We start from the raw sequence: 26507 nt of genomic DNA on the forward strand, positions 1-26507 counted from the left end.
GCAGGTCTACAAAGAATGCTGACATTTACCTGACACTTAAATTTTATACTAAATCCAGGCATCAACCTTGAAGATGGGAGACACAGATGTATCTATTCCAGTCAGCCTGGGTACAACGTTAGCTCCTTTTAAAGTATTTTGTTTGGGTTTGGTTTTTGGTGTTGCTTTTTTTAAGAACCAAAGTGAAAAAAAAAAAAAAGGTTCCAAAAGGGAAACATAATTCTGTATTTTCACACACAGACAATGCTTACAAAAGTAAATCATCTAATGTATAACAAAATTATATTTTGTATATAATTGGCAGAAATTTTCTTGGATTCTCTGATGTCAGTTGTGTAAATGAATAATGAAAAAAATTTTGTTGTGTAGTATATTTAGTAAAGAGCATATGGGAGAAATGATCAACCGTGAAGTATGTCAGAATGGTGGAAGCACATCCTCTGAAATTTTAAGATGGAGGAACAATATGTTTAGATTAACTGCAAGGCAAAGCCAGGTTGGGGAATGCTGGGGAGATGTTGTAGATGTGGTTTGCCAAGTCACAAAGACTTGGAACAGTGCACGAGTGGAGTGTTTGCTTTCTGCGTTTGGCAAAAACCCCAGGAGATGGCGACAAAAATAAGAACTACAAAGGTAAATGCTTGTAAAAGCACAAAGTATTAAAGACCAAACACTTCTTTAATTGGGTATTGGGTTTTCACATTCATAATGCTATACTAATTAAAAATGGATTTAGCAGACTTGGCTCCTGATAAAAATCTGGTGAAAACATTATGCAGTCTCACAGCTGGATAGAGAGACAATGGGCTTGGACCTGTGGTTAATTATGATCCCTTCATGTCCACCTGCATGGCTCTTTGTGGAGAGGTAAATTCCAAGTCCCATAAGGAGAGCATTTTGGGACACTGAGTATACTCAGAGTAGCCTACCACTGTATGCTCCTGCTTCAGCTGAGGGAGGGATTTCTGAACACACTGTGTATATATATATATATGTGTGTATGTTTACATTTTTATGTATACATATATATAAACACACAAGATGCTGAAGTTCACACCCCGTTTTGTAATGTAAAAAGCAAAATAGAAAATTAATGGGAACAGAAAAAAAAAAGCCATTAAAAGAGGGAGAATATCATTATTTTCAAGCAGAGCTAAGATCCTTCTGCAGGCTGCTAATTTAGAAAAAAATACTCAAAAAACCCACTCAGTACATTCACTTGTATAGGGATTTTACATTCTACATCAGTGTCAGGTATCACATTTCTGTTTGAAAATCTGAATTCAAACAGGTGTTTGGCATAGCACATAATGAAGTGCACTTCCTTTTGAGGAAGGAATCATACACAGTTTGAAAAAAGCCCAGTTGCTGGCTGAAAAATTAATACCAAATAAGAGGGGATGATTTGTGATCCTACTCTCAGTGTATTTCTCAAAGTAAGTTTTTATTCTGAGCCACAGCCCAACACACTCCTTAACTCTTGACTTTAGCTGAAGGAACAGTTGGTAGCTACAGTTATAGCAGATGACTGGCAAGGTGCCCTATCAAGTTTTGTTTGCAATTGGTTCATTCCCATGATGGCAAAGCGTACTGGATTTCAAATTCAGATACTCTCACAAGGCCACACCTCATCGTTACTCCACTTCAGATCCAGCAATCAAACACTCCAATGTCAGGCTGGAATGGGCAGCAGCCTGCAGAGCAGGTTGACATCAGACACCAAGTCACCTTCCCGACTTCACAGCAGCCCTGCGACTAAGGAATGTGGCATGCTCCTGGCTCTTCTTCCCCAGCAAGATGCTCCTTCAGGGACAACTAAGAGGCTGATTCTCAAGGATGGATACAGGAAAAACATTAGCTGTCTACACACATAGGTTAGTTTGACCTCTCAGTGTCTGTGGTTTATGTTTTCCCACATCAAGCTGGGAAACTGCTTTGGTTCACACAAAATCTTAACAGCATTTGTTGCCTTTAAGGTGAACTTCTCCTTTTATTCCCATCATGTGGCATAGCAAATAGAGCCCTCAGAGGAACTATGGAGACCTGGCTGAGGCACACAGAGAGGGAAAGGACCTCCTTTGTCTCGTTGTCCAAGAGTTCATAGTCATGATAAAAACCTCAACATTTCAGCAAGAAAACAGAGGACCTGGAGGAAGGGCTTGGTGTGGAGCCAGGATCATAAAGTCTCTACACAACACTAGCTGCAACCTCCATAACTTAGTTTCTTCTACTTTCTTTGTATTGTTTGTTTTCTTATATGGGGGAATTATTTCAGCTTTCATTGCAGTGCCAAAAAAGGATCAATTGGATCACTTAGATTATAAAGTTTTATTGCTCGAGGATACAGGTTGGCCAATATAACTCAGCTTTCACATTGCACAGTTTTCTGCATTTTCTCTCCTTCATGAAGTACCTTGAACAGGTTGTGTTTCGATCTGCAGTCATATGAGTTCAGCCCTTAGTGACCCTGGAGGAGACCAGAAGGTCAAAGCTGTTATGCCAGGAAATCATTTCCTTTTAATAAGTTTGTCCTGGACCCAGCTGCTTCCCAGACCAGAAAGATCATTTTTAGAAAAAAAAATAATAATACAGGAGGGTATCAAGTCACTGTTCTGTCTTTTCTTGGTCAGTAATGCTTCACATGAAGCATCAAGCTATACCAAAACATAAAACCACCAGGCAACAGAGGTTACAATGGCATTGACATAATTAGTTTAATTATAATACATGATAGAATGTGGTGCACACATGCAAAAAAGCCTGGGTAGTAGCATGAATATATTAGAAAGAGTGTGTGACATTGGAATTACTTGGGAGCTTCAGCAGTAAGTCAATCACTGTACATATATACACACACACTCACTATATATATATACACACACACATATATACATGGACAGAGATGGCTGGCATCAAACAAATCCTGTACCTTATTTTTTTAATCATAAATACAGAAAAATTTTCAAATTCTGGTCACTCAGTCATGGTAAACAGAAGACTACTTTGGAGAAAGGGTAGGAATTCTTTGAATTCCCCTAGAGTGTCCCCTTTGCAAGCTTGGTGGAGGATTAGACTAAGTGGTGGAGTACCACAAACACATTGAACACACCATGCAGACAGACTCCACATATTACACTTCTATTTCAATTTCTCTAAATAAACACATTAGTAAGAAAAAGTATGAGTTTAAATTTTGAATTAATCCTTCCTACTGTAAAAATACCAGCAAGAATTTCACTTTTTTCACAAGGAAGACTAGATTCCCAGACTGTGTAAGAACAGCTACACTGTCTTTTGGATTATTGTCTTCTGGTGGTGGGCCAACATTTAGAAATTCCTCAGTTCCTAGGAAATGCATTTTCTATTTTAAAAAGGCTTGGGGGAGCTATTCTAGGGAATCCTCATTCACACTCTGAATAACCTTTCTCTGTATTAAAATTATTTCTATGCTTTAGTCTACGTGGGTGGAGGAGGGTAAAAATCAAAGCAATGCATTTTCTTCTGTTGGGATAAACAAGTTGGTGTGGGTGTGTGTCTCTATTAAAATGAGACAAAACCTTCTTTTAATGTCAACTTTCTCATACTCATCTGAAAATAGCTTCCCAAAAGCCAAATGTGTCTTTTTTTAAGGATTACAAGAGTATGAAAACAAATTTTATTTTAATTCACCATCAACCTTATTAAGCGCATTTTTCATCTACTCGAAACAGCTTCCCCATATATGGAAAGACTTTATGAACACTCTACAGATTTCAAAAAAGTCAGAATTTTTTCTTTTATATTTAAGGCTGAGTATTTTATGGGTCACTGAGGAAAAAAAAATTTCAAAAACAGTTCAAGCAGGTCTCCTAAAAATGTGATAAAAAACAAACAAAGCATCAATTCAGTTTCTAGGTTGATGAATTAAGTGCTTAACCCCAATTTCTGGTTGACCAGAACTTGTTCTGTTTGCTGTATTTTTTCTTCCAAGTACTGACATAGAATTGGAATGTCTTTATTGACATAACATTAACATGGTTTTCCATACTCAGAAAACACATTGTGAAATAGTCAAAATTCTGGGTTTACAAATTTAGTTTGCACAAATTTAATTCTTAATTCAGTGATCAGAATGCAAATGATAATTAAGAATTTAGCAGCCAGCATGGGAATATCTATAGATCTACAACAGCACAGAACAGGAAATATTCTCTTTACTGAAGACACTTCAAGACAGTTATGGTTTTAGCATCAGCTTCATAAAAGAATCATATTCTTCCATTTTAAGGTGAATTGGAATTTGAATTTCACCCATACCAGCTCTTCCATCAATTTTATTGATGATCATTAATACCTATTGATGACTGTGTTACTTTTAATGGGATTTTCTAGTGAATGGCCTATCAGAATTTAAACAATATTTCTATGAAAAAATAGCTTGCTTTGTATGGCGTACTAAGTTACTTCTTTATAATAACTAATAACAGACATTCTACTACAGCACCTAAATGTATGAAAATTACTCATTATTCATAGTAGCAGAAGGCATCTCAAACATGTGATGAATTCATTAAATCAGTTTAGAAGGGATTAGTCATTTAAGAGCATTCTAAAGAAGCATTTTGCTACTTACCCACAGAGCTTTATCTAAGTCACAGCTAAAATTTACATGACAACATACCATGCAGTGAGTAAAAGCAACAGAACAGTTTTGTTGTCTTTTTTGGGTTTATGTGGCAAGGGTTTGATAGCAGATGGGCTGCAGAGGTGGCTTCTGTGAGAAGGCACCAGAACCTGTTCCTGTGTAAGACAGAGCAAGCTGTGGTTTGCTCCAAGGTGGACCCAGCGTAGGTGAGAGCTGAGCCCATCGGCAGTGTCAGTAGCACCTCTGCAGTAACATAAGTAGGAAAGAGTAAAAAACACTGCACTACAGCAGCTGAAAGAATTGACAATATGTGAAAGAAACATCTCTGCAGACACCAAGTTCAGAGAAGAAGGAGGGGGAGGAGGTACTCCAGGGGCTGGAGCAGATTTTCTTTTTTTCATGGAAAGCATGGTGATGACCATGCTGGAGACTGGAGCTGCAGGTTGTCCCCCTCTGGCTCATGGGAGCCCATGGTGGAGCAGATATGCACCTGCAGACCACTGAGGAGACCTAGGAAGGAGCAGGTCTTCTGGCCAGGATCTGTGGCTCCCCAAGGGATGCATGCTGGAGCAGTCTGTTCTCGAAGGACTGCTCCCCGTGGAAGGGACCTGCACTGGGGCAGTTCCCGAAGAACTGCTGCCTGTGGGAAGGACACACATTGGACAAGCTTGTGAGGGACTGTCTCCCATGAGAGGGACCTTATGCTGGAGCACAGGAAAAGTGTGAAGAGAAAGGAACGGTGGAGAACAAGTCTTATGAACTGACCACTACCCCCATTCCCCACCTTCCTGTACTGCTCAGGGGAAGGAGATAGAAGACTTAGGAGTGACTGTGCCTGAGAAGAAAGGAAGAAATGGGAAGAAAGTGTTTTTTAGATTTTTTCCTTATCTGTTGTTATCCCAGTCTGATTAATTGGTAATAAATTAAATTAATTTCCTTCAATCAAGTTTGTTTTGCCCATGATGGCAACTGGTAAGTGATCTCCTTGTCCTTATTTCAGTTCACAAGGTTTTCATCTTATTTTTCTCTCCCTGTCCTGTCAAGAAGTGATAGAGAGGCTTGGTGGGCACCTGGTAACCAGCCAAGGTCAACCCACCAGAGTGTTTTAGAACTTCCTAGTTAATTATGTTTTCTGTTGTACACACACATCCCCACTATGTGAACTATTCATCTGTAGCCAGATCTTCCTCTCTATAAGCCCAGGAGCCTAAGGCTCCAGGCCATAAGCATTAAAAAGACCAGAAATACGTTTAGAATTTGGAACTTTTGGAAAATAGATAATGGAGCTCCTTTGGCTTGAGCATAATCACATACATCAGCAATCACCGTAGGTGTATGAATGTTAAAGGCTTGCAGTTCCTCAAATCTTCTCTAAGGGTGGGTGATAGTGCTTTACCTGGAGGAGTCCAACAAACCACAGAGACAGAGAAGGAAGAAATCCAAGGACGCATTCTCCCAAGAGCATGAGGCTTCAACTCACTGACAGACATAGCACTAAAATCATCCACAGAAGATGTGCGAATTCATGACACACACTGCCTCAGAGCACTTTCAGTACAGAGTGTAAAGTCTATTTGACCAAAAATCTGTGGGCTAGCTAAACAGTTCTCTGTTAGAGACGGGGAGAAGTTAAGATGTCCAAGGCCAGAGAAAAGATGCAAAAATGCAATATGGAATCTACCAATGATGAAACAGAATAAAATATATTTTGTTTAGATTGACAAAGAGAAAACATGAATATAAGAGCATTCAACTCCCTGAACAGCTTTTAAAACTGCAGCATGGGAAAAAACATAATGCTTAACTGTTTATTTACATTTGGACAGGTTTTTTTGGAAATTGACAACTTTGCCTCCTTGGGAATTTGGCATAATTCCCAAGTCACAGGCCCTTCCAGACATGTCAGTCATGTCCAATGTCCTCGGTCTTCACGGCTGTAAGATGCATGCCAGTCAAACATCAAAATCCTCTTCCCACAGGACAAGTAGGATTGTTTTGGTGAGTACAAACACAGGAGAAAGAAGCAGGCTGTCAGCTTGACCATTATGAAATCTATCATCAAGTGGGATAATATTCTAAAATTAAAACCTTTCTCTTTTCAGTGTAAGAAAGCTTCATTGAAACCTTCCAGCAATTCTGTGTACCAGAAAGAATTCTGGGATACCATTTTGAATCTCTATAATGAAAAAGAATTTTAAAACTTGTCATGTGGAAAGGCAGAATATAAGGCCATGGACAGCCCCCTCTGAAAACAAACCGCTGCCAATGCCCCCTGAGATTTAAAATCAGGGCTTGAGGCACTCCTAGCTGAAATGTATGATTTGAGAGAGGTTCTCTCTCTAGTTAGAATTTACACTATCAGAAGAAGAAAGATTGAGCTAATGTTGAAGAGGAAAGCACAGTTACATTATAAATTTGCATTTTGAAAGAGATGCTGAGAGTCCTGTCCACTAGCACTGCTGGAATACCACAGAATAAACACACCACTACATGTGCAAAAGCAAATCATCTTACACTGCCAAGGAGAGAGTCTATTCTGTCACAATCACTGCTCCCTCAAGTATGTTCTGACTAGGAACTTTGTCTCTAACTCACTAAATCATGTTTCATTTGTAAAAATGCAGAATGTTCTTTGCCACTTCTTTCACTCCAACAAAATCCCAGTAACATACCTAGATCCTACTGCCTTCCTTCTCTTACATCAGGATACAAATTTCAGCTTCTGGGAAAGCCACTTGTGCTTTTTATCATGACACTCCAAAGTATTCAGAATTAGTCATTTAATCTCTATCCAGACTAAAATGGCTTACTAGAGAAATCTCAGCTTAATAAATTATGTATAAGAATTCTCCCTTTTATGTACTGTGAGCAGGCATTTGAGCTATAACATCATTTATGGCTGCAGCAGAATGAAATGAGCAAATACAGGGTGGTACAACCCAGTGGAGGTTAATATTGCTCACAAAGCTCATACACAAGGAAAGAAGCAACTGCCAAAGCCAGAAAATTTGCCGAAGGCCTTCCCCATTCTTAAGGACAGCAAACTTGCACCCCATCTCAAGCCAAAGACAATGACAGGCAGCTATGAGGCAAGCTTTTCTCTTCTTATGCTTCTACCAACCTGGAGCTATGATGTCAAATTTAGAAACCCAGAAGTGTTTAAATATTTGGTGGGAAAAACCTGACCTCCTCCATCCAGCCTGTGAATCCTGCTGCCCTCCCAGCCTGGATTATTTCTTTTGTCCAGCATACCCTTCATGAGGGTGAGTTTGTCACTTGGCTACCCCACACTATCCCCAGTGTCTACACTCTGGCTCCCCTCAAAGATTCCAAAAATTGAGAGAAACATCAAGTTAACCTGCTTTAATTTCAGAACATTGTTACAGCAAGTATTGCTCTGAAAAACCTCCCTCAGCTTCCTTTCAGCTGCAAAGTCTTCAAGTCCAACAAATAGCACCTGCAGGCACAGATTGCGGTTTCAGTTTCTTAGGATGGTGGAAAGAGAGATGCAGCAGATGATTATCCCCATGTTCCCACTTAGATAAAAATTTCAGTGACTGGCAGCAGAAGGAGTTAATTAAAGGTCTGCTTTCTCTTTTCCTTTAGGAAAAATAAAAAGTTTTCTACATCTGAGCCCCACTCTGAGGTAACTAGACAGCTAATAACTTCAGGAGGGATTTTAGTCACTTGAGGAAACTGATCAGGGAGTCACCTGACAGCAAGCTGACACTTTTAGAAAAGAGGATATTTCACTGGCATTTGTTGAGAGAAAGTGAGTGAAAGGAAACTGCTTTCACAGACAGCACAGACAGGGACAACAATGACATGCCAGGCACAGAGCACTGGAAACTTTTCCCTTGGCCACAAAGTCTTCAAGGATCACAGGCAGTAACATTTCATACCTGCAGGCCCGTTCTACAGAAGTCTTGAAGGGGATACAGGGGCCAGAGTGTCCTGCCCTCCCAGCTCAGCTCAAACCACATTCAAGACAAGTAGGAAGAACAGCACAAGGAATGTTTCCTTTTACTTTGCTTAAGTCCAGCTCCAGGTTTAGCTAAGGTCAAGACCAATTGACCAGTTTGGGTACCTTCCAATGTACCTGCATGTCTGCTTATTTCTGTCACAATCATCAGCACGTGGATCCAGACCCAGCAACGGGGAGAACATCTCTTCACTGGCACTTAAGGGCCTGGGACAGAGAGCCCCCAGCTCCATCAGGGATCACTAGAGGAGACCCAGCACTCAAGGAATATGTGAAAATGGTAAAAAAATGGACCGATGCTTGAGCTCACTTGAGTGAAACTTGGCTACAAAGCACCTAGCACTGCACAGTGGGACTCACAGCCAACTAAAAGCATATGTACCCTGAAGATGAGGACACCTCAGAGGAATAACCAACTCTAAAAAATGAGATCCTTCTGAAAAAAGATCTCCAAAACTGTTTTTTCATGTATTTGGAATCTGTATGAATATATGTCATACAGATAGACATATACTTGAATATATACATATATATCTGTATGAAGATATACAGTGTCTACATTTAAACTAGTTGAACATTTGTGGAGACAGAGATGGAACTGTTTCTTGAAATGAAAAGTGTAATTCTGGTATTTATACTCCACAGGATATGCAATACATCACAAATGTAACTAACAGAAGGTACCAGTTCATCTTAATTCTACAAAATTTCATTTGCAGAAATAGACCTGAGAAGTGTTAAAAGCAACAGGCTAGGGAGCTTTTTCTATTAAATAAAAATCATAGATATTTAAACCAGAATAAAGTCTAAAACGTTGCCTTTCAATGTGCATCACCTCAAATCTCTGAAGTATTCTATCTTCCACACATTTCCAAGAGCATATATGATTCACATTATTTAACATTTGCATTCTGATTGCAATCAGCCTTCTTTTAATAAAAGAAATAGTGTTACACTCTGTTAACCTAGAACCATCAAACTCTCACTTCCATTATCAATCAATGCCACTTTTCTGCTGACTGCAACTCAATTAAAATCCAATTATTTGAATAACTGGATGGAAATTGCTATCATGAGATGTACATTTTTATTAGGAACATTTTGTGTAGGAAATTGACAGCACAGGAGATGAGACACTACAGTTAAAAAATGTTTTGTAACCTGGTTTGGGAAAAGCAATGCTCATAAATATGGAGGGACTGTGTCACTGTCACTTCTGGAGTAGGTATTTGATTCTAAAGTTGGGCCTTTTGGCTCAGAACAGGTCCAAAATGATGTGAATTCTGCTAGCATTACTATGAGTTTTGAAAAAGTTGGTCCTTCTAATCTTGCTATTTCTACAGAGTTTAAGAAAAAAAAAAAGTAGTTATATATTCTGGGAGCATCTTAGCACATTACCCATGGAGTTAATTATAATATATGTCAGTCAGTGATACTGATTCTTGAGGTGATAGAAATATCAATTTTTTTCATTTATTTTATTTCTTACATTAACCAAGACCAGGTAAGGAGCTACTTATTAACAGGACATCTCTCATAATATCCTTGCAGCTGTGTACCTTCATCTGAAAAAAATGTCTTAGGAGGAAATCCCCAAGTATAAATTTGCTTCTTAGTTTTTAATCACATCAATTTTCTACCAGAGTTCTGATTTATTTCACCAAAGTGTGGATCACACATTCTTCTTTCATCCAACACTACAAAGCTGAATTCTTTTACACTGGTAACATATGCAGATAAAAAATATCATCACACTATTTTCAGTATGCCAATTCTATATATTAAAAATGTCTAAAAATATCTTTAAAATGTCTAGTTCTAAAGTTTAATTTTACAAAGTAGATTTAAAAGATTAAAATATTTCTCTTTTTTTCATGTCTAATTATCGAGGACTCACTTGGCACCTGGAAATTACTATGGAGAATCATTTTTAGGAACAAAGAAGTGTCCTATCAAACATATTTCTTTAGCTGATCTCAAATACCCTTATAAAGCAAGTACAGGTTCTCTAATGTATTTCTTTTCAATGTAATATTATTGTCTTCTACCTTGCATCATGAAATCATATCATCTGAATTATACCTACTACAGTTTTAATGAATTTCTGCAGAGGTTGTTCACCGAAGATTACACAGAGGATTTGAATTGGGCTATTAGATTATGATTACTTGCATTTGACAAAATACCTTGAAATGGCACATAGCAAGGAATGAAAAGAGCCAAAAAATCAAGGACAAAAAAAGGGAAATATTATACATAAACAAAGTAATTCCAAAAAGTGATTTATAATAAAAGAAACAACTCTTGATAGAATGTCATGTTCATTTTACTTTTCCATTGTGTTTACTGTACTTGACTTTTGTTCCATATATTAGATTTTATATCTTCCCTGTCATTTTCCCTGGGATTTCAGGCAAAACCCCTAAAATATTTTTAGCTGCTTCACAAAGTGTGAAGTTGCATCAAGTAGTGAATATTGTTTATCACAAGTGCGTGACAGTTTTCATATATGCTGGGACCTGTCTACTTCCTGGAAACTTGTAATACTTTCACATGCACACAGTCTAGCTCCCTCTGAAGCTAGCACTGGAATAAATACTCATAGCCTTTGACTCTACATGCTAGCAGGGTCTCTTAGGAAAGCTCTGAAAAGTCATCTTATAAAAGGGGTTCACAAAAAATTCCAGAATTCAAGCCATTCCATTTTTTCATGCAGACAGTCCTGAAAAGTGAGATAATTTACATGATGTATGTTAAAATCACAGCTACTTACCCTTTTTCTCAAGTTGTAGGTCAAAATGAGATTTCTGGAGAAGGAGTGTGAAAAAGCTGTGTAGAACTCCAGCACTTTCTGCAAGGCATCCCTTTTAATCACATGAAGATCACAGTAAGTCAGAGCCCTTACATTAGCACAGGACTGGGCGAGAGTTGACTCCTTCCAGAACACATCACCAAAAACGTCTCCTTTGCCTACAGAAAATCAACAGCATTTCTTTCAATAACAGCACTCTTTCCATCAAAAATATAAAAGAACAGACATCTCATTCATGCAGTCAAGTTTCTTCAATTTTTTCACTCAGAAAAAAAAAACTGTCTGGGAAAAAACCCCAACTTTGAAATACTTGATTGATATTTTTTTCCATTATCTTTTTCTTAATTACAACAGCCTAGCAAAACTTCATAAGAATAAATCAAACTTAAAAACTGTTCTATGTGACAAGTGTCCTTTAAATATCAATAAAGGTTTTTCCTTAAAACTCAAGAAAAGTGTTTTTTTCTTGGTTATTGTTCTCTTCTAATCCCTTTCAAAGAAATTGATTAAGAGGAAATGGTTTTTCCCTTCCTCCTTTTAACTGTCACACAAAGGATCTTACATCTGTGTTGTTTTTTCTTAATCTGGCTAATATTTACCCAGTATTGTGTCAATAAAATCATCCTGTATCACACATCAGTGCAGTTACAGGTTGCAGCTAAACAGTCCAAACCAAGAAGAGTACAATTAGTTATCCCCAACATAACAATGACAAAGCATGAAAGTTTAGCTGTTTCACACTGGAAGGAAGAAAACAGCCATTTCTTCACACTCTTCCCATGTGCATGTCTCTATGAGCTCAGGGCAGCCAGTGAAATTCCCTGCTGTGGAATACTGCAAGGATGGCATTTCCACCAGTCTGGGCACTACAATGTAGGGCATGTACACCAAAACCTAGCTGAGGTGCAGCTCCCAGTCAGGACTTCACTGGTTACACCCCAGCTCAGGCTGGGCACAAAAAGGAAAAAGTTACAAGTTCCTTTACAAGAGTAATGTAAATGGTCTTTTCCCCCGTTTTCCAATACACAATGCTAACAAGCAAGGAAACTTCACTTACTACCTTGATAATGTAAAGCTATACTGCTCTTGTTCTGAAATGTGTTTTCCTGCCAAACTTCTGCTGTGCTATATCATCACTGCCCATCTCTCTTTAGACCAACGACATGGAAATACATTCATATCTATCAAGTTGTGGTGGGAATGGTCCCTTGTCTTATAAGTAATACCTTGCTTATAGCAATTCTTAAATCCAAAGCATCAATATATATATTAGTTTACTGACTTCACCCAGAAGTCAGTAAATTCAATTATTTTAGATTTCCTTGCCTAAATAAATTGTCACTTTTGAAAGCCTATATGGAGTCAAGAGGACCATCATGAGTAAAGAGCTCAAGAAAATGTCTAAATCAAACTCAGATTTCCCATCTCAGCCCTTCAGCTGTACTTCCACCCTTACCTAATCTCTTCCATTAGATGATAAGCATTTTCTCTTTGAAAAAAGCTATCAGCTTCATAGTAAACTACCCTGAACTGCAATAAGTTGACATTAACTCTAATGTGTTGCCAGCCTTCCACTGAAGACCTACACCATCCACCTCACATGGATCACTTTAGATCCTGACCACTTTAGATTTTATTTTAATTTTAAATTTGTAAAGACTCTGAAAACACCTGCTCTGTTAGCACATTTTTCACAAAATTAGGTAAAGACACCATAAAGATAATCTTTCTTTCATGTCTAGCTCTTGCACAGGACAATGCCAACATCTGGAAATAGTACAAAAGCTTCATGTCACCAAGCATGGAGGTAGCCCTGCAGCCCAGTATAATAAACAACTTTTCTTTTTAATAGCAACGACTTTTCACATTTTCAATTGTCTGTATGGTTTTTGTTACCAGATACTTTAGAAATGGCTAAAGAAAAAAAGCTTCCATGCACTTGAAACAGATAATCTACAAGGCTTTTAGACAAATACACCATATATTCAAAATTGAAATGAAACAATTTTTATGCACCATAAAAACTGATATGCTTCACTGGGTAAAAATGGATTGTTTGCCTTTGGAATAAATATGCTTTTATTCACAATCTTCCAGGCAATTAGCTAAACAACTGTTTTAATTAACGCTCTGGAATCTATCAAGCATTGAATTGTGCCATCACTGATGAGCAACAGTTAGAGCTGGTAGTCCAAGCACAAGGGAGAGGAATTCTAACTCATTTCTAAGTGTATTGCTTAAAATCTCTGAACAAGTTTCCCTATCTAAAAATGACAACCATTCTGTTACTGCCCCACAGTAACGTGATGAATAATCAGTACAATCCAAGCACAAGCAGCATGGTGCTGCTGTGCCTGCCTCAGAAGTGAGGTACAACAGAAGTTATTTATCTCTTACTCTTTTTGAAATTCAATTCTGCTTTTCCCAGAACAGAAAGACATAGCTTTGTCCTTCACTTGTGGCAGCAACCACAGTTTACCCTTCACTATTTGTAACTCTTCCCTCCTGCAGTGTCCTTCCACCTCCCATTAGAGTCAAGAACAGCACAGGAAGGAGCTGGGTCTGCTGAGGGCCCGCTGAGCCAAACCAGAGAAAAGCAACACATGAGCAACAAATTGAGTCAGATCACAGAAGTCTCTGTTTTTAAGAAGCCAACTAAGAAACCCAAAGAACTTGTACTCTTTTCTTCCATTAAAAAACTTCCTTGAAGTTAACAGCCGGTGATCTAGCTGCAAAGTAATCCTACACTGTATTTCAGTCTCCAAAGCAAGGCACACACAAGAGCCTCGTTGCTGTATTTCTGCCAAGTCCATTTTCAAAATGATGGGTACCAAAAGTATTAAATTTGATTGTCAGGTTCTAAAAAAAACAAACCTATGTTTGATATTTATAGAAAAATGGGGGGGGGAGGGGAAGGAGCAGTGGAAATCTATATAACAAGAAGGAATTAAAATTCCACCCAGGATTACCTGCACTGCATTAGAACAATTGGCCTCTTATGCATAACAAGGGATTGCATACCATCTCCCTTTGTCTATATGTTCTCCACAAAGTAAGATCAATCACTGTGGAAAAAGGAACAAAAAAAAAAAGGGGGTGGGGTGGGAAGAATACTAAGTGGGTGTTTTATCAAAACCATCTGTAGTTGGAAAGCAAGAAGGGTATGGTGATACTTCTGAGTTAGAAGGTGGTTGGCAAAGTCCAAGGGCTGCATTAGAGAACTTGAGCCAAAAGCCTCTGTCTTATTATAACTCCAGGTTTTATCTATTTCACCTTACCTCTGAAGAAAGATTAAAAAGCTAGAGAAATGCAGAGGGCCCATTTGTTTGTCAGTACTTTGCATTTCTCATTCCCATCTTGCTGAATTCCAGATGTTTGCCAGGAACATTATCTGTCAATCACACTTAAAGTGGATGATCTAAGCTTTTACCATCAATCATTTATATTCCCTGCTGGATTTGTGGGCCGAAGACCTTTTCCACTATCAGCTCAGCATGCATAGGAAAGCCAAAGAGTTTCCTGCCTTTTATATTTCCTTATTTGTTTTAATTATAATAACAAGTCTCCAAACCCTGATATATTTTAACTGTGAAGGAATGTTTTATAAAACCGTCTGTTTCCATATTTCTTTCCCAATTTCATCTCCACATCAAATTTGCTGTTCATCTTATAAGTGAAAAGATGATTTCTCTGTTACCACTGCCAGTTCAGCCTGAGTCAGGCATAAGGTCAAGCCTCATCCACTCTGTCTCCCGAAAGCTGCACTGGTGATGAAGATCTGATTATTGCAGCTTAGTCAGGTGTTCTGCTGATTCTGGGGAAAGAACCACACTCTCACATTACAAGTGACTGCCTTGATACCACAACAACCCTTGGCCTTTTCACTCTTACAAGAGGAAAGATCAAAGAGCTCTTCTCTCAGACAGAAGATATTCCATTCTACTCCAAAAGAATATGACTCATGTGGAATATGTGTTTGGCTGATAACCTACTCATCCACTGTTGGGTTCTGGTGCGGTTCTGGTGTAATAGCTGGGGGAGAAGATGGTGCTATGGATTCACGTGTTGCAGGTCTTCAAAATCAGTATAGATTTTGAAGGCATTCACATGAATCCATGGATTCTCAAGTATATCAGACAAAATATTCATGTTTGAATCATTCTCAACACAATAGTAATGGCTGTTACAGCAGCCAATAGCAGGATCTAGGTTACGTCCCCTCCCAATTTGCCTTCATCTACATGTTTGAACACTGAACACAGTGTCAGCAGATCCAAAGATCAGACAGAATGACCAAACATTGCTCATATTTGAGCAGTGAATGACCAAACATTGCTCACCTCACTGGAAATGCAGCACTAAGCATATCTTGGCAATCAGGAGTTTAGTAAATACAGTTATCTGTGGTGATCCACAGTGGCTGCCACACGGACTTTCCCAGCACAGCTCCCTGGAGCCCTCACATTGGCCTGCACCCTCAGGATCTGCTCTCTACCTCCAAGCAGTGGGAGACACCAACTGCTATAAAAGCAAACACACAGATTTCCCAGGGTCGAACTCCCTCTGTAATCATCAAATGATTATTTGGCTTCAACTGAAAATGTTTCCCTTCTCCTCTCTTCCCTCATTTCCTCCAAATCTAAGTAAGGCATGAAATTTAAACTTTCCCACTTTACAGAGAGGAGAAAGATTCAAGGAAAGTTAAGACACTAGAGCAAAAATATTTTTTCCTCTTGGTGCATTAATGCAACAACAACTGTCAGCCAGAAAAAACCAGAGCTACCATTTGGCATTGAGGTGGAGTATTCAGTATCTGTCCTACAGATAAACTGCACAACTTGACAGCCATTGAATAGCCTTAATTTGGTTCTCCAACACAGTACAGCTGGAAAGAGATGATGCATGGAAGTGGTTTGCTGCTTTGGATTTTCTCAAAATTTCTCAAGTGCAAACAGACACATAATGAAAAGCGAACAACCAACTGCACTGCAGAGAATACACTATTTTTCATTAACTGGAGGTTTTAACTACTTTTTTCCTCTAATTAGACCTCCACAAAGCCTGAGTATCTTTGCCACAGATATCAAAGTAAGTGTTAAGGAGATAACAAACTGAAGTTGCTCTTTCAGTGATTTGCCTGGTGCACAAATAGAAACACAGTGTATCTGTTCATGTTGTAAACCACAGCCTGGCAACATTTTGCAGACAGTTTACTACACAACTGCATCAATTTTCTCTGTTGAAACACATTACTGTACAGACAAAATAAAAACATTTGTTTTAGAGATGAGTAGCAACAAGATGATTTAGTTACAGCTAAATTTTCTATTATTGTTGCTATAATTAAGGTGTTTATTTGTCTCTCAGAATACAGCATGGATTATATTTCACTACTTGACGTACTGTGATGAAGAGTTTTAAACATCAGCTGGGCTCTACCAGGTTTATTCACAAAAAAAAAAAGCCAGGAGGCTTTACAGAATCTGCATCATTTATCCTTATTTGCATTTTAATGGTTACTATAAAAATGTTATAAATATGTGGCCAGTTTGTACAAACTCAGAGGATATGGAGTAGCTTAGGTAACTGGAGTAATGAATATATCTGAATGTATTTGCACTGGTTAAGTAACAGGAAAAACAAAGCTCAATCTGTGTTTTCATTGCATGGGCAGTGCTAGCTCTCTGATAACAATACAAAAAAAACCTATATAAGAGGCTCAAATTGCATTATCCTCCGAGTTACTTTCCTGATTGCTTAGGGACAGGCTTCATATTCTAGATATTGCTTGAAATATACATTAAAGCTCCAAAATTTTATTATTTTATTTCAGACAGAAAGGATTCACAAGAGTTTAAACACTAAGTTTTGTGTTCTGAAACATAGAAAGTAAATACTTTGAAAACCTCACAAAATTTGAATCTATCTTGTATTTCATTGAAGTTAGTATTTCTAGTAACTCCTTCAGTATGAATTTAACCATGTTACAGAAAGATTCCTGAAAAAAAGTATTAATTTGAAATTTGGAGAAAACAAAGAAAGACAAGTGTTTCATGAAAAGATTTTAAATTATTTTTCAACCTGTTTCTTCAGTGAAAAAATAATTATTCTTCCTCCTCCAAAATTCTGAAACAGAAAAAAACCCGTGCACAAAAAAATAAGAAAATTAGTTCAGTGGTTCATCTGCCAGAAATCAGGGTCATTATAGAAAGCTGACTTCCTTTGCTAAGTTATAATTTCTACCTCTTCTCACCTCTTGTTGCAGTTTGCACACAAATACGATGTGCAAGCCTTCCCAACACAGATATCCTGAGATATCAAGGGACATGCTGGAACAGACAGCCTCATCCCCCCACCAGATCTCAGTTTCAGCTGCCAGGGTCCTGCCACACACTGCCAGCTTCCAAGAGGGACTTCTTCCACATGCAGTGCTGTTGGACTATTTAAGAGCACATTATGCAAAGTTGTATAAATTCACAGCAATAAAACATGAAATGTGCCCAAAAGTTCCCTACTGAGGCCTCTCAGGGAATACTCCTCCTCCTCAGTTACTCCAGCAAGTCATCAAATGTGTTAAAAATACGTTTTTCCAATACCCTGCACAGTCTTAAACCATCTACAAACATCAGTGGACAGTAGCTTTGGCAATTCATGTTTTTAATGTCTGTCAGAAATTAGACACAGAACAAACAAAAAGTCTCAAAAATGGCACGTCCTGATATCAACCCACCCCTGATGTCTGGAGGACAGGAATAAAGAATACTCTCTCTCTGAAACCACCACGTGGGATAAATCCATACTTCTCAGTAAGAGTTTTAGTGCTGTTCATGCATCCACCATGAAATTAAAATCTTATATTAATGTAGACCTCTTTATGCTGTGGCCTTTAAAAAAGTTTAGCTGGATTTGCATCTGTAATGCTTTTGCTAAGTGTGCCTGGACACTTATTGAGCAAATCAGACTGAAAATTTTTCCTTCAGTTGATGTTTATTTAATCACTTCACAGAAATCTGCAACTTGTCCAAGCTGCCTATATAAATCAATCTAAACAACCCCCACCTTTCAACTATAAATAGAAAAAGCACAATGGAACAACTGAGGATAAAGATGGATTTTAATTTCAATCATTCCTTTGTCAAAGCACCACTGGTCATGTTTCAGTCTTATTCAATAGCACAAACAATGCTGTGATGTTTGTAGGTACTGTCGGGAAACTCTTAATGTCATCCATAATTCTGCAACCATTTCTTAGGCCTGAGAGCTCAGGAGCTTGGCATTTTTAACACAGAAAGGTGCACCTACATTTGAAATTCAGGTGAAAAATGAAGCAGAGAAGTAAGGGTCTTCTTCAGAGGTTTGGAATTAAATAAAAGAAATAAGGCTCTAAAATAACAGAACTAATTTTTGAAAATGGGGTGGTACACAGAGCAGTTTGCTCAGGGAAATCTAAGTTAGCTCAGGTACTAGGGACAGTCTAAGGATAGCAGCCTGGACTCAATTAACCTATCTGCCATCTTCAAGTCTGCTGAGAAGCAGTTTTCACATGCCTGTGTGGAAGTTGTAACGTTTTCCATGGGGAGGGTCTAACACAGGCAGTATTTCTGCACTGCTATTGTCCCTCCTCTAAAATAGACCCTCCCGGTGGCACAGTTGCCCTTGCAGTTGGCACTGTCCTGTCTGGATGTAAATCTGTCCTACCAAAATCTGAATCAATCCTCTGGTGTCTAGATCTGAATGAAGTGCTTAGGGCTAAATGAGTAAGCTAAAGCAATTGTAAAGAAAACAAACAATTATTCTTATAACATTTCTTTAAGACTGCAATTAGATCAAATTAAATCAGCAGGAATTTCTCCACACAAAGCAAATGGAGCATTTAATATCCTGCTGAAACAAAACATGGCACACCAAGGTCCCCTACAACATCATGCTAAAACCACAGTCTCCAATCTTGCCAACTTTGTAGCTTTGTAAATAACTATTAAAAAAATCTGTATTTCAGGGTCATGCAAATTTCACTTCCTCAGCTCCCATGTGATCTTTAATGCCAGTCTATGTGCATCCTTTGCACACTCCCAGCCCCTCTCCCAAAAAATCCCATTCTAGACATTGTGTTACTGTACACTTGCATACCTACATGGTATCTCCGTTCTGTTATTGTCTTTCAGCTTTGATAGCCCCAAAAGGTATAGCAACAACAAACTGACCTGTTGGAGAGCAACTGTATTCCTTACTCACAATAAATTCCTGCCTTGACTTCCCTTCCTGTCTCATTCACTTTACCTGCCCTTTGTGGAGTCAGGAGTTGGACTTAACAACTCTCACAGGTCCCTTCCAACTCAGGATATTCTGTGATGCTAAACCAACAGTCAAGAAAAAGTTCTTCTGAAATTTTTTAGCTCAAATAAAGATAGCAAGAACATAAATGCAGAATGTAAAACTTGGGATAAACTGTTTGGTAGGAGGGTGTTGGATTTTTCTTTGTAACTAAATCTTCTAGTTAATGCTATTTTTCGCAACCAGTGCTCAGTTCTGAAGACCAGGGCTTTTTTTTTTTTTTTTTTTTTTTTTTTTTTTTTTTTTTCCCAGAGCTTTGGTTTTTAGTTGTTAGATAAAAGCTTAAAGCTCCCTGTCTCTAATCAAGTCCACAAAACTAACCTCCCATCTTACCTTACACACACACACACACATATGGCCCCCTTGCAGGAACTATCAAGACAATTTCTGCAGCTTTGAACATCTCATAAAGGTAAAGATCTGCTGCTTAGTCTGGCCCTCTAGGAGCCATTAACTGACAAATTTTGCAGCAGTCTGAAAATTAAATTACAAGACACTGCTTCCCCTCTGAATTCTAGGAAAAAAAAGTTTGTCACTGTAGTTTTCAAGAGTCTTCTCCTTTCTCTCTCTAATTTTTTACTGGAATGTTTTCCTAAATGTAAAAAATTACCCCAACTTCAGGCAGAAAGACTTTGAACCAACTTGGGTACTAACAAGGTCCCCTAACTAGCCCTTCCATGCATTTCCAGAAAATACCTACAAAAACTTATTTTTGCTGCTGTGACATTATTTTCTGTAATTTTCATTAAATTATCAAATCACACAAACAATTGGAGACATAGCACAGAAACTAACATTTCTTCAAGCAATGGTGAGGAGAGATTTAAAAGGTTCAGACTAAATGGCTGGAGGGCAGTGAAGTGCCTTTCGCCCTGCATATTCCAAAGAAAGCTACAGTCAGACCTTGCAGTCTGTGCCTGGAAGACAGTTAATTCAGGAGGAATATTTTAAGAAAGTTATTTGATAAATTAAAATGTAGCCAATCTCTGGAGCACGAGCAGGTTTTAACTTTTCAAAGACCTGCAGTAAAGTCAGGTTTTCAGATGGTCAGTCTCTCAGCCTGAAAGATCTGCTCCAAAACAGAGAAAACTAGAGCTGCCAAACAAAGTGCACATAAACACTTGATTGTTTTTAACAGAGGAAACAAGCCCTCACATTTTTTCTAACCACATTGGGATAAATGGCTAAGCCTTTAAGTAAGAGTTCAAAGAGATACTGTGAGTCTCAGGTGGATAAAGCAGCATCAGGCCAAGTGGGAGGGCTTAGAAACATTAAAAGCAAAGCCAAGTTGAAAACATTCTCTTAATGGAAGTCCTGCATGACCTGTGCTTCGCTCAGTTCTCTTCAGGGCAAGGACTGTGTGATTTGTCTCAGTCTTCCTCAAAGTGCTGAGTGTACGTCAGCACTTCATCCTACGCAGTAACAGCAGTGTCAGTGGAAGAACAGCAAACTACCAAAAGCAGAATTGTGTCTCATCCAGGCAGCTTCCCACCAGCCAAACTTCCCTTCTACATAATCCCACTCTCAAACTTACACATTAACATAGAAAACATTGTAATAGAGTGGCTTTTCTTGCTAAGTCTTCTTTTTCTGACTCATTTGTATTGGAATGAATCACAAACAAATCAATTGCCTGGCTAAGAGGTCATTTTCTGTGTTTTTGTTTCTTTGACACACCAAATCCAAAGATTGCGTCACATGAACATCAGTAATTTCTGTATTTTAGCACAGATTTTGCATAGAATTCAAAATATGTATCTTTCATCCCAACAAATCAAACTTCATACAAAGTGCAGCAATTCTTTAAATTTTTATTAAAACATACAAAGGTTTGGGGTTTTTTTTTTCCACATTTGCAGATTTTTGTGTTTGTGTCTTGATTTATATTAATGGGAAAGGGAATCTTAGGGGATACACAAAAAAATGTACCTTTTTTCACTGCTGGCCTATGTGCAATTTCTTCCACCTCAGTACTCTCATTAATCCAAGTCAATCAAAGTCAGTGCTTTGTTCTAAGAACATAAGCCTGAACTGAGACTATACCTGTCTCTGGGGTATTACATGGAACTGATTTGGAAGGATATTATGCAAGTGTACACAATGCACTCTTATACACCAGTCTGCAAGATTAAATGATTTCAGAACTTGAAAATGTTTCCTATGAATTGGATCCTTTAAGGACTAAGTGCATTTTGCCTTTGGTTTATGCAGCGCTGCACAGCGGTCCCACAGACTGATTCAGAGTTACAATTCATTTCTCCATTGTAAGGAAGATACAGGCTACATTGCAAGCTGCAAAGGCTGCTTTGTTACGTGACAGCCAGAGCTGAACAAATAATTCACCTTGCATAATTTGTGCACTTATTTTTTTGTTTTCATTTCCAGAATGCCTGAAAGAAGATTACAGTCTCTGTAACGTACCTGTCAGCTAAAATTACCCTGTGGAATTCCTCACATGATTTGCTGTTACATGCCTGATGTTCATAGCTATGATTGGTTGGGAATGGTAAACAAAATTTATGGCATAGGTTGTCCTGGCTGAGTAATCAGCAAAAATCATGTGTCTTGTACAATGCACTTTTTTCCCCACCTTGTAGTACCTTGTTTTCTCTGGTATAGGTTCATCAAGAACTTGGCAAGTTTAGCTAACTATGAAATTTAAAAACAAAAACAACCAAAATCCCCATCCCAAAGCACTCTTTTCTACAGAAAAGAAAACTGAGAGTACAAAGCTGTTAGAGAGGAAAACCTGACCCATCTCCTGGCACATCCTTCAGTTTTGTGGTGATTAAATTGCACAATGCTGAAGGAAAAATAAGTTCAACTGATTTAGAATAGCGAAAAACTTAGTTAAATACATAATTTCTTTTCAGGATAGAGAAACCTTCAGCAGAAGTCTTTACAGCCTGGGGGGGGAAGGTACACACATTTGTGGAAGGAAAGGGATTCCTTAGTACAGAAACTGAAATACAAACATTGATGCACATCCAAAATGAAATCTCACAGAATCCCAAACAGATGCCACTTAATTTTACTTTCCTCTCCTCTTAAAATATTCACAAAGAGAATGTGAATAAAACTCACCAACTTTAGTGAGAGCCAGGGAACTGACTCCAAATTTAAAAAGGAAAAAGAAAGAAAAAGAAGAAAATGAAAAGCTGTGGAGGGAGGAGGATCAATAGTTACATCCCAGGAGAAGAGCAGCAACAAAATACCTCTATTCATCCAGATACCCAGGGAACAGCCTCATTTATCTGTAGCTATCACTCTGCAGCAGCAGAGATTAGGAGTTAGGTTTCCTTAACACTGATTTCTTGAGCAATCTTGGCTGAGGGTTTTCTAAAGCGAGTGTTATGATAAAATGCAGGAGTTACAAGTAAAGATGAGGAGAAAATTGGTATCTTTAAAGAACATTTTAAAGAAATTTGATCTCAGTGATTTTTACCTATACTCAAATAGAGCAGCAAAATGTTTTGAAGTTTTCTTCTCATGATGAACCCAGGTGGTGCCATGAAGACACACAAACGGAGGGGTTTTAGTTTGTGTTCTGCATTTGTCATGTTAATTGATGAGAGTTCAACATGGCAAAAGGTAGCAAGTTCTTGATGTGCAGCACAGACAAGCAGAAGTTACAAATACCATATAGCACTGAGCAGCATGGCTGATTCCAGAGCAATAGAGAATCAGTTATCCTCCAGCTTCTCACCTTTCTAGCTTCTTGCTTGGCACAAAGTATTATCAACTTGATTCCCCACAACTCTAAATTTACCCTATGCTATACATGCAATCCTGTTCAAAAGTAGAGAAAAATGACCTCAGGGTATTTATTAACCCCCTCATTTTTCAGCAGACATTCATCTTAGGAGAGTTGAGTATATGTGTTCAGAAAAAAGTAGGATTACCAAGATGATTTATTCTCTTTTTCTAGGCTGCTATGAGTGACAGTTACAGGATTAAGCCACCATGAGAATTTACCTTATCACAAAAGGGCTTGACAGAATCAAATGATAAGTATCACCTCCTCAATGCTCCAGCCACCCCATGATTCATCTACATCTATTGGATTATCCCACTCCTTTCTGTTAGCTCTGCCTCAGAATGCTGTTCACACCCCTATCAGTTTCTTTTCAATGCCTCCAACCCAAAGCTGCCATTCCAAGTTAACACAAATCGGCTCTAAATGTTTCAAATTATTTTGACATTATAGATAAATATTATTTCAACCTGACATCTTAAATAAATTGAACTGGAAAAATTCCAGCAAAAGCAGATTATTATGGGGGGGTGTGAGTGAGGCAGGGAAGCCTCAAAAAATAAGTTTTCTGAAGTTCTAAATGGAATTTCTAATTAAAAGGGATGTGTCAAGAGAGGGAAAATCCCAAGAATGACCAGGACCCCATGCAAAAGTAGTTTCCATTGACCAGATGAAACAGGTCGAAGTAATCTGGATATTATACGGTTGCACTTTAAACCTCTCCAGGCTGTGGCAAAACCAACTTAACTGAAGCTTTTTTAAAGAATGATTAGAAGAGGCTATAAATTCCTGCACATATTTGTATTTATGCATACTACCAGCTCTGAAACTCACCTAATATAGCAACGACTTCATCATCCTGGATTACTTCCAGGGAGCCCGAGACCACGAAGCAAAGGCTGTCGACGCTCTCCCCAGCGTGGTAGATCAGGTCTCCTGGAGCACAGTGCACCGTCTGGAATTCCATGGCGAGCGCCCGGAGGCACCCATCGCTGGCCAGCCTGAAGGCAGGGTGCTCCTTGAACACCTTGCGGTTCAGATGCACGCAGATATCTGCTCTCATGTCCTTAGGGCAAATCTGCAAAACCTGACAGGGAAATCAGGCAATCAGTTCCTGCAAATGCTATGGCTAGTTTACCACTCAAGGTTTAAGAACTACTTTCCTCCTTCCTATAAAATTTCTAATCTCAGAGTGTATGTTTAGTTTTATATTATTTATCCACATAAGCCACAATACTAACTTAGTCTACTTTATAACACCTCACGGAAAACACTGTTTTCATCTCAGCAACATGCTCTGCTGGATATTGAATCACCAGAAGGCCTCAGGTTTTTAAGACAATAAAACTTAGAGCACAGCAGTACAGAAAGCATTGAAGAAAATCTTCCTGAAGAATTGTTTCTAGAGGGTAGGTCACTTTTTTCATAGGCAGATTCCGTGAAAAGCCTGCACAAGTTATATGCTTTAATGACTAAAATTATTTAAACTTTAATTAACTCATAACTTTGAGAATTGCAAGTATTCAAATTTACCCCTCAATGACACTATCAAGTTTTTTGTTTGTGCAGGAAAGGGATTTTAAGGTATGATGCTGTTTTGGGCAGCTTTTGATCTTCCAAATGCAATGTTCCTCACGGCAATTCATGATGTGTGCTCCTAAGAGAACACGAGCTGATGCTCAGCACAGCGGGTACCAGCCAGGGCCATTTCTGAAGGGTTTTAATATAATACAGACAGCCGAGTGGAAAGAATACAAAATCACTGCTGCGTGTACAGATTAAAAGTGGAAAGAAGTAATATGAACAGGGTTTGGGGATCACAAAACCCTTGATGAAGCACATCCAGGACCTATTGTTTGAGAAAAACATTGAGTACTCTCAGTCTGCTTGTTTTGGGGTTTTTTTTAACTGTTTTCTTAGTAATAACTACTCTATCCAATTAAGGAACACTCTGGTTGATCTTCAGAGTTACTCCCACACATTTTCCTAGGTGGAAAGAGAAGACTGTCTCACTGCAAATACTCCTGAAAAGCAAAGGTAACACAGGAAGCACTAGGGCTACGTCTACACTTTGAAATGGGGCTCTCTGCAAGATCTGAGCAGAGAACCAAACTCATAATTCTGTGCATGGCACTGGTTCCAGATATCATGCCTGGTACTCTAAAGACAAATAACTCCACCACCAATATCATCATCTTTGGTCCACCTCCAAACAGACATTTTATTACAGATATTACTTCTAAAAAGAGATGTATTTCTATAGTGCTTAGGTGTAGGGCACTCATGAATGATTTTTCTTGGCTGCCCTGTACAGCAGAGCTGCCAAACCTGCCAGTTCTCAGTTTCCCAGGCTCACAGAAGTGGGCTGGGGCAACAAGACCAGCATTTAACAGGAAACACAGGCAGCAGCCATATCTGTCATTTCCATTATCTCATTTACTCTGGCAATGAAAATATTCCCTGGTGGCATATTCTTGCCAAATTTTACTACTGGAATTACACACACACTTTTCAGTTACCTGAATATCATATAGCAACAATGTCGCAATAGAAATAGTAGCAAAAACCCCTAAATATACAAGAGAATATTTAAAATGATGCTATTATCCAAAAACCTTTCGGATAAAAAAAGACTTCTTAGAGGAAGTTAACTAATCTTCCACTCTCCATTTAAAGAAGTTGTCTCCAACTTTTTTGTTTCACTTCACAAAAATGAAAGGGATTAAAGACATTTGAGAGCTACAGATAAATGGGAGGAGACTTTCATTCGTCCAGGAGGTAAGAAATATATCTTCTTCATGGATCAATTTTAGAATCTTTCAGTAGCTATTGGTTAAATTTCATTGTACTGGCATCTTCCAGACTTGTAACTTAGCACATCTGCAGTTAACACTGAACTGACAAATTTGGCCTACAAAACAGTGATAGGACCAGTTCTGTGCTCAGTTCACACTTAAGTCTCTGCTCCATCTGCAGGGAGCTGCTTCAGAGGACAGCGACT

The 26507-nt window shown here is 38.5% G+C and overlaps 1 protein-coding gene across 2 annotated transcripts in view; it reads right to left on the minus strand.

The window, feature by feature from the left end:
• The window catches only part of KCNH1 (potassium voltage-gated channel subfamily H member 1), a 179478-nt gene that overhangs the window by 66772 nt on the left and 86199 nt on the right, over positions 1-26507 (minus strand). For both annotated transcript variants that reach the window (XR_015283679.1, XM_086878508.1), the window contains exons 9-10: positions 24341-24593; positions 11380-11576 (exon numbers count right to left, since the gene is read on the minus strand). Coding sequence is in view for 1 of the 2 variants with exons in the window: in XM_086878508.1 (XP_086734634.1) it covers positions 11380-11576; positions 24341-24593 (450 nt within the window). In the remaining variant the exon portion in view is untranslated. The remainder of the gene's footprint in view (positions 1-11379; positions 11577-24340; positions 24594-26507) is intronic.

Source organism: Cyanistes caeruleus, chromosome 2, assembly GCF_971803275.1.
Source record: "Cyanistes caeruleus chromosome 2, bCyaCae1.hap1.1, whole genome shotgun sequence".
NCBI lineage: Eukaryota > Metazoa > Chordata > Aves > Passeriformes > Paridae > Cyanistes > Cyanistes caeruleus.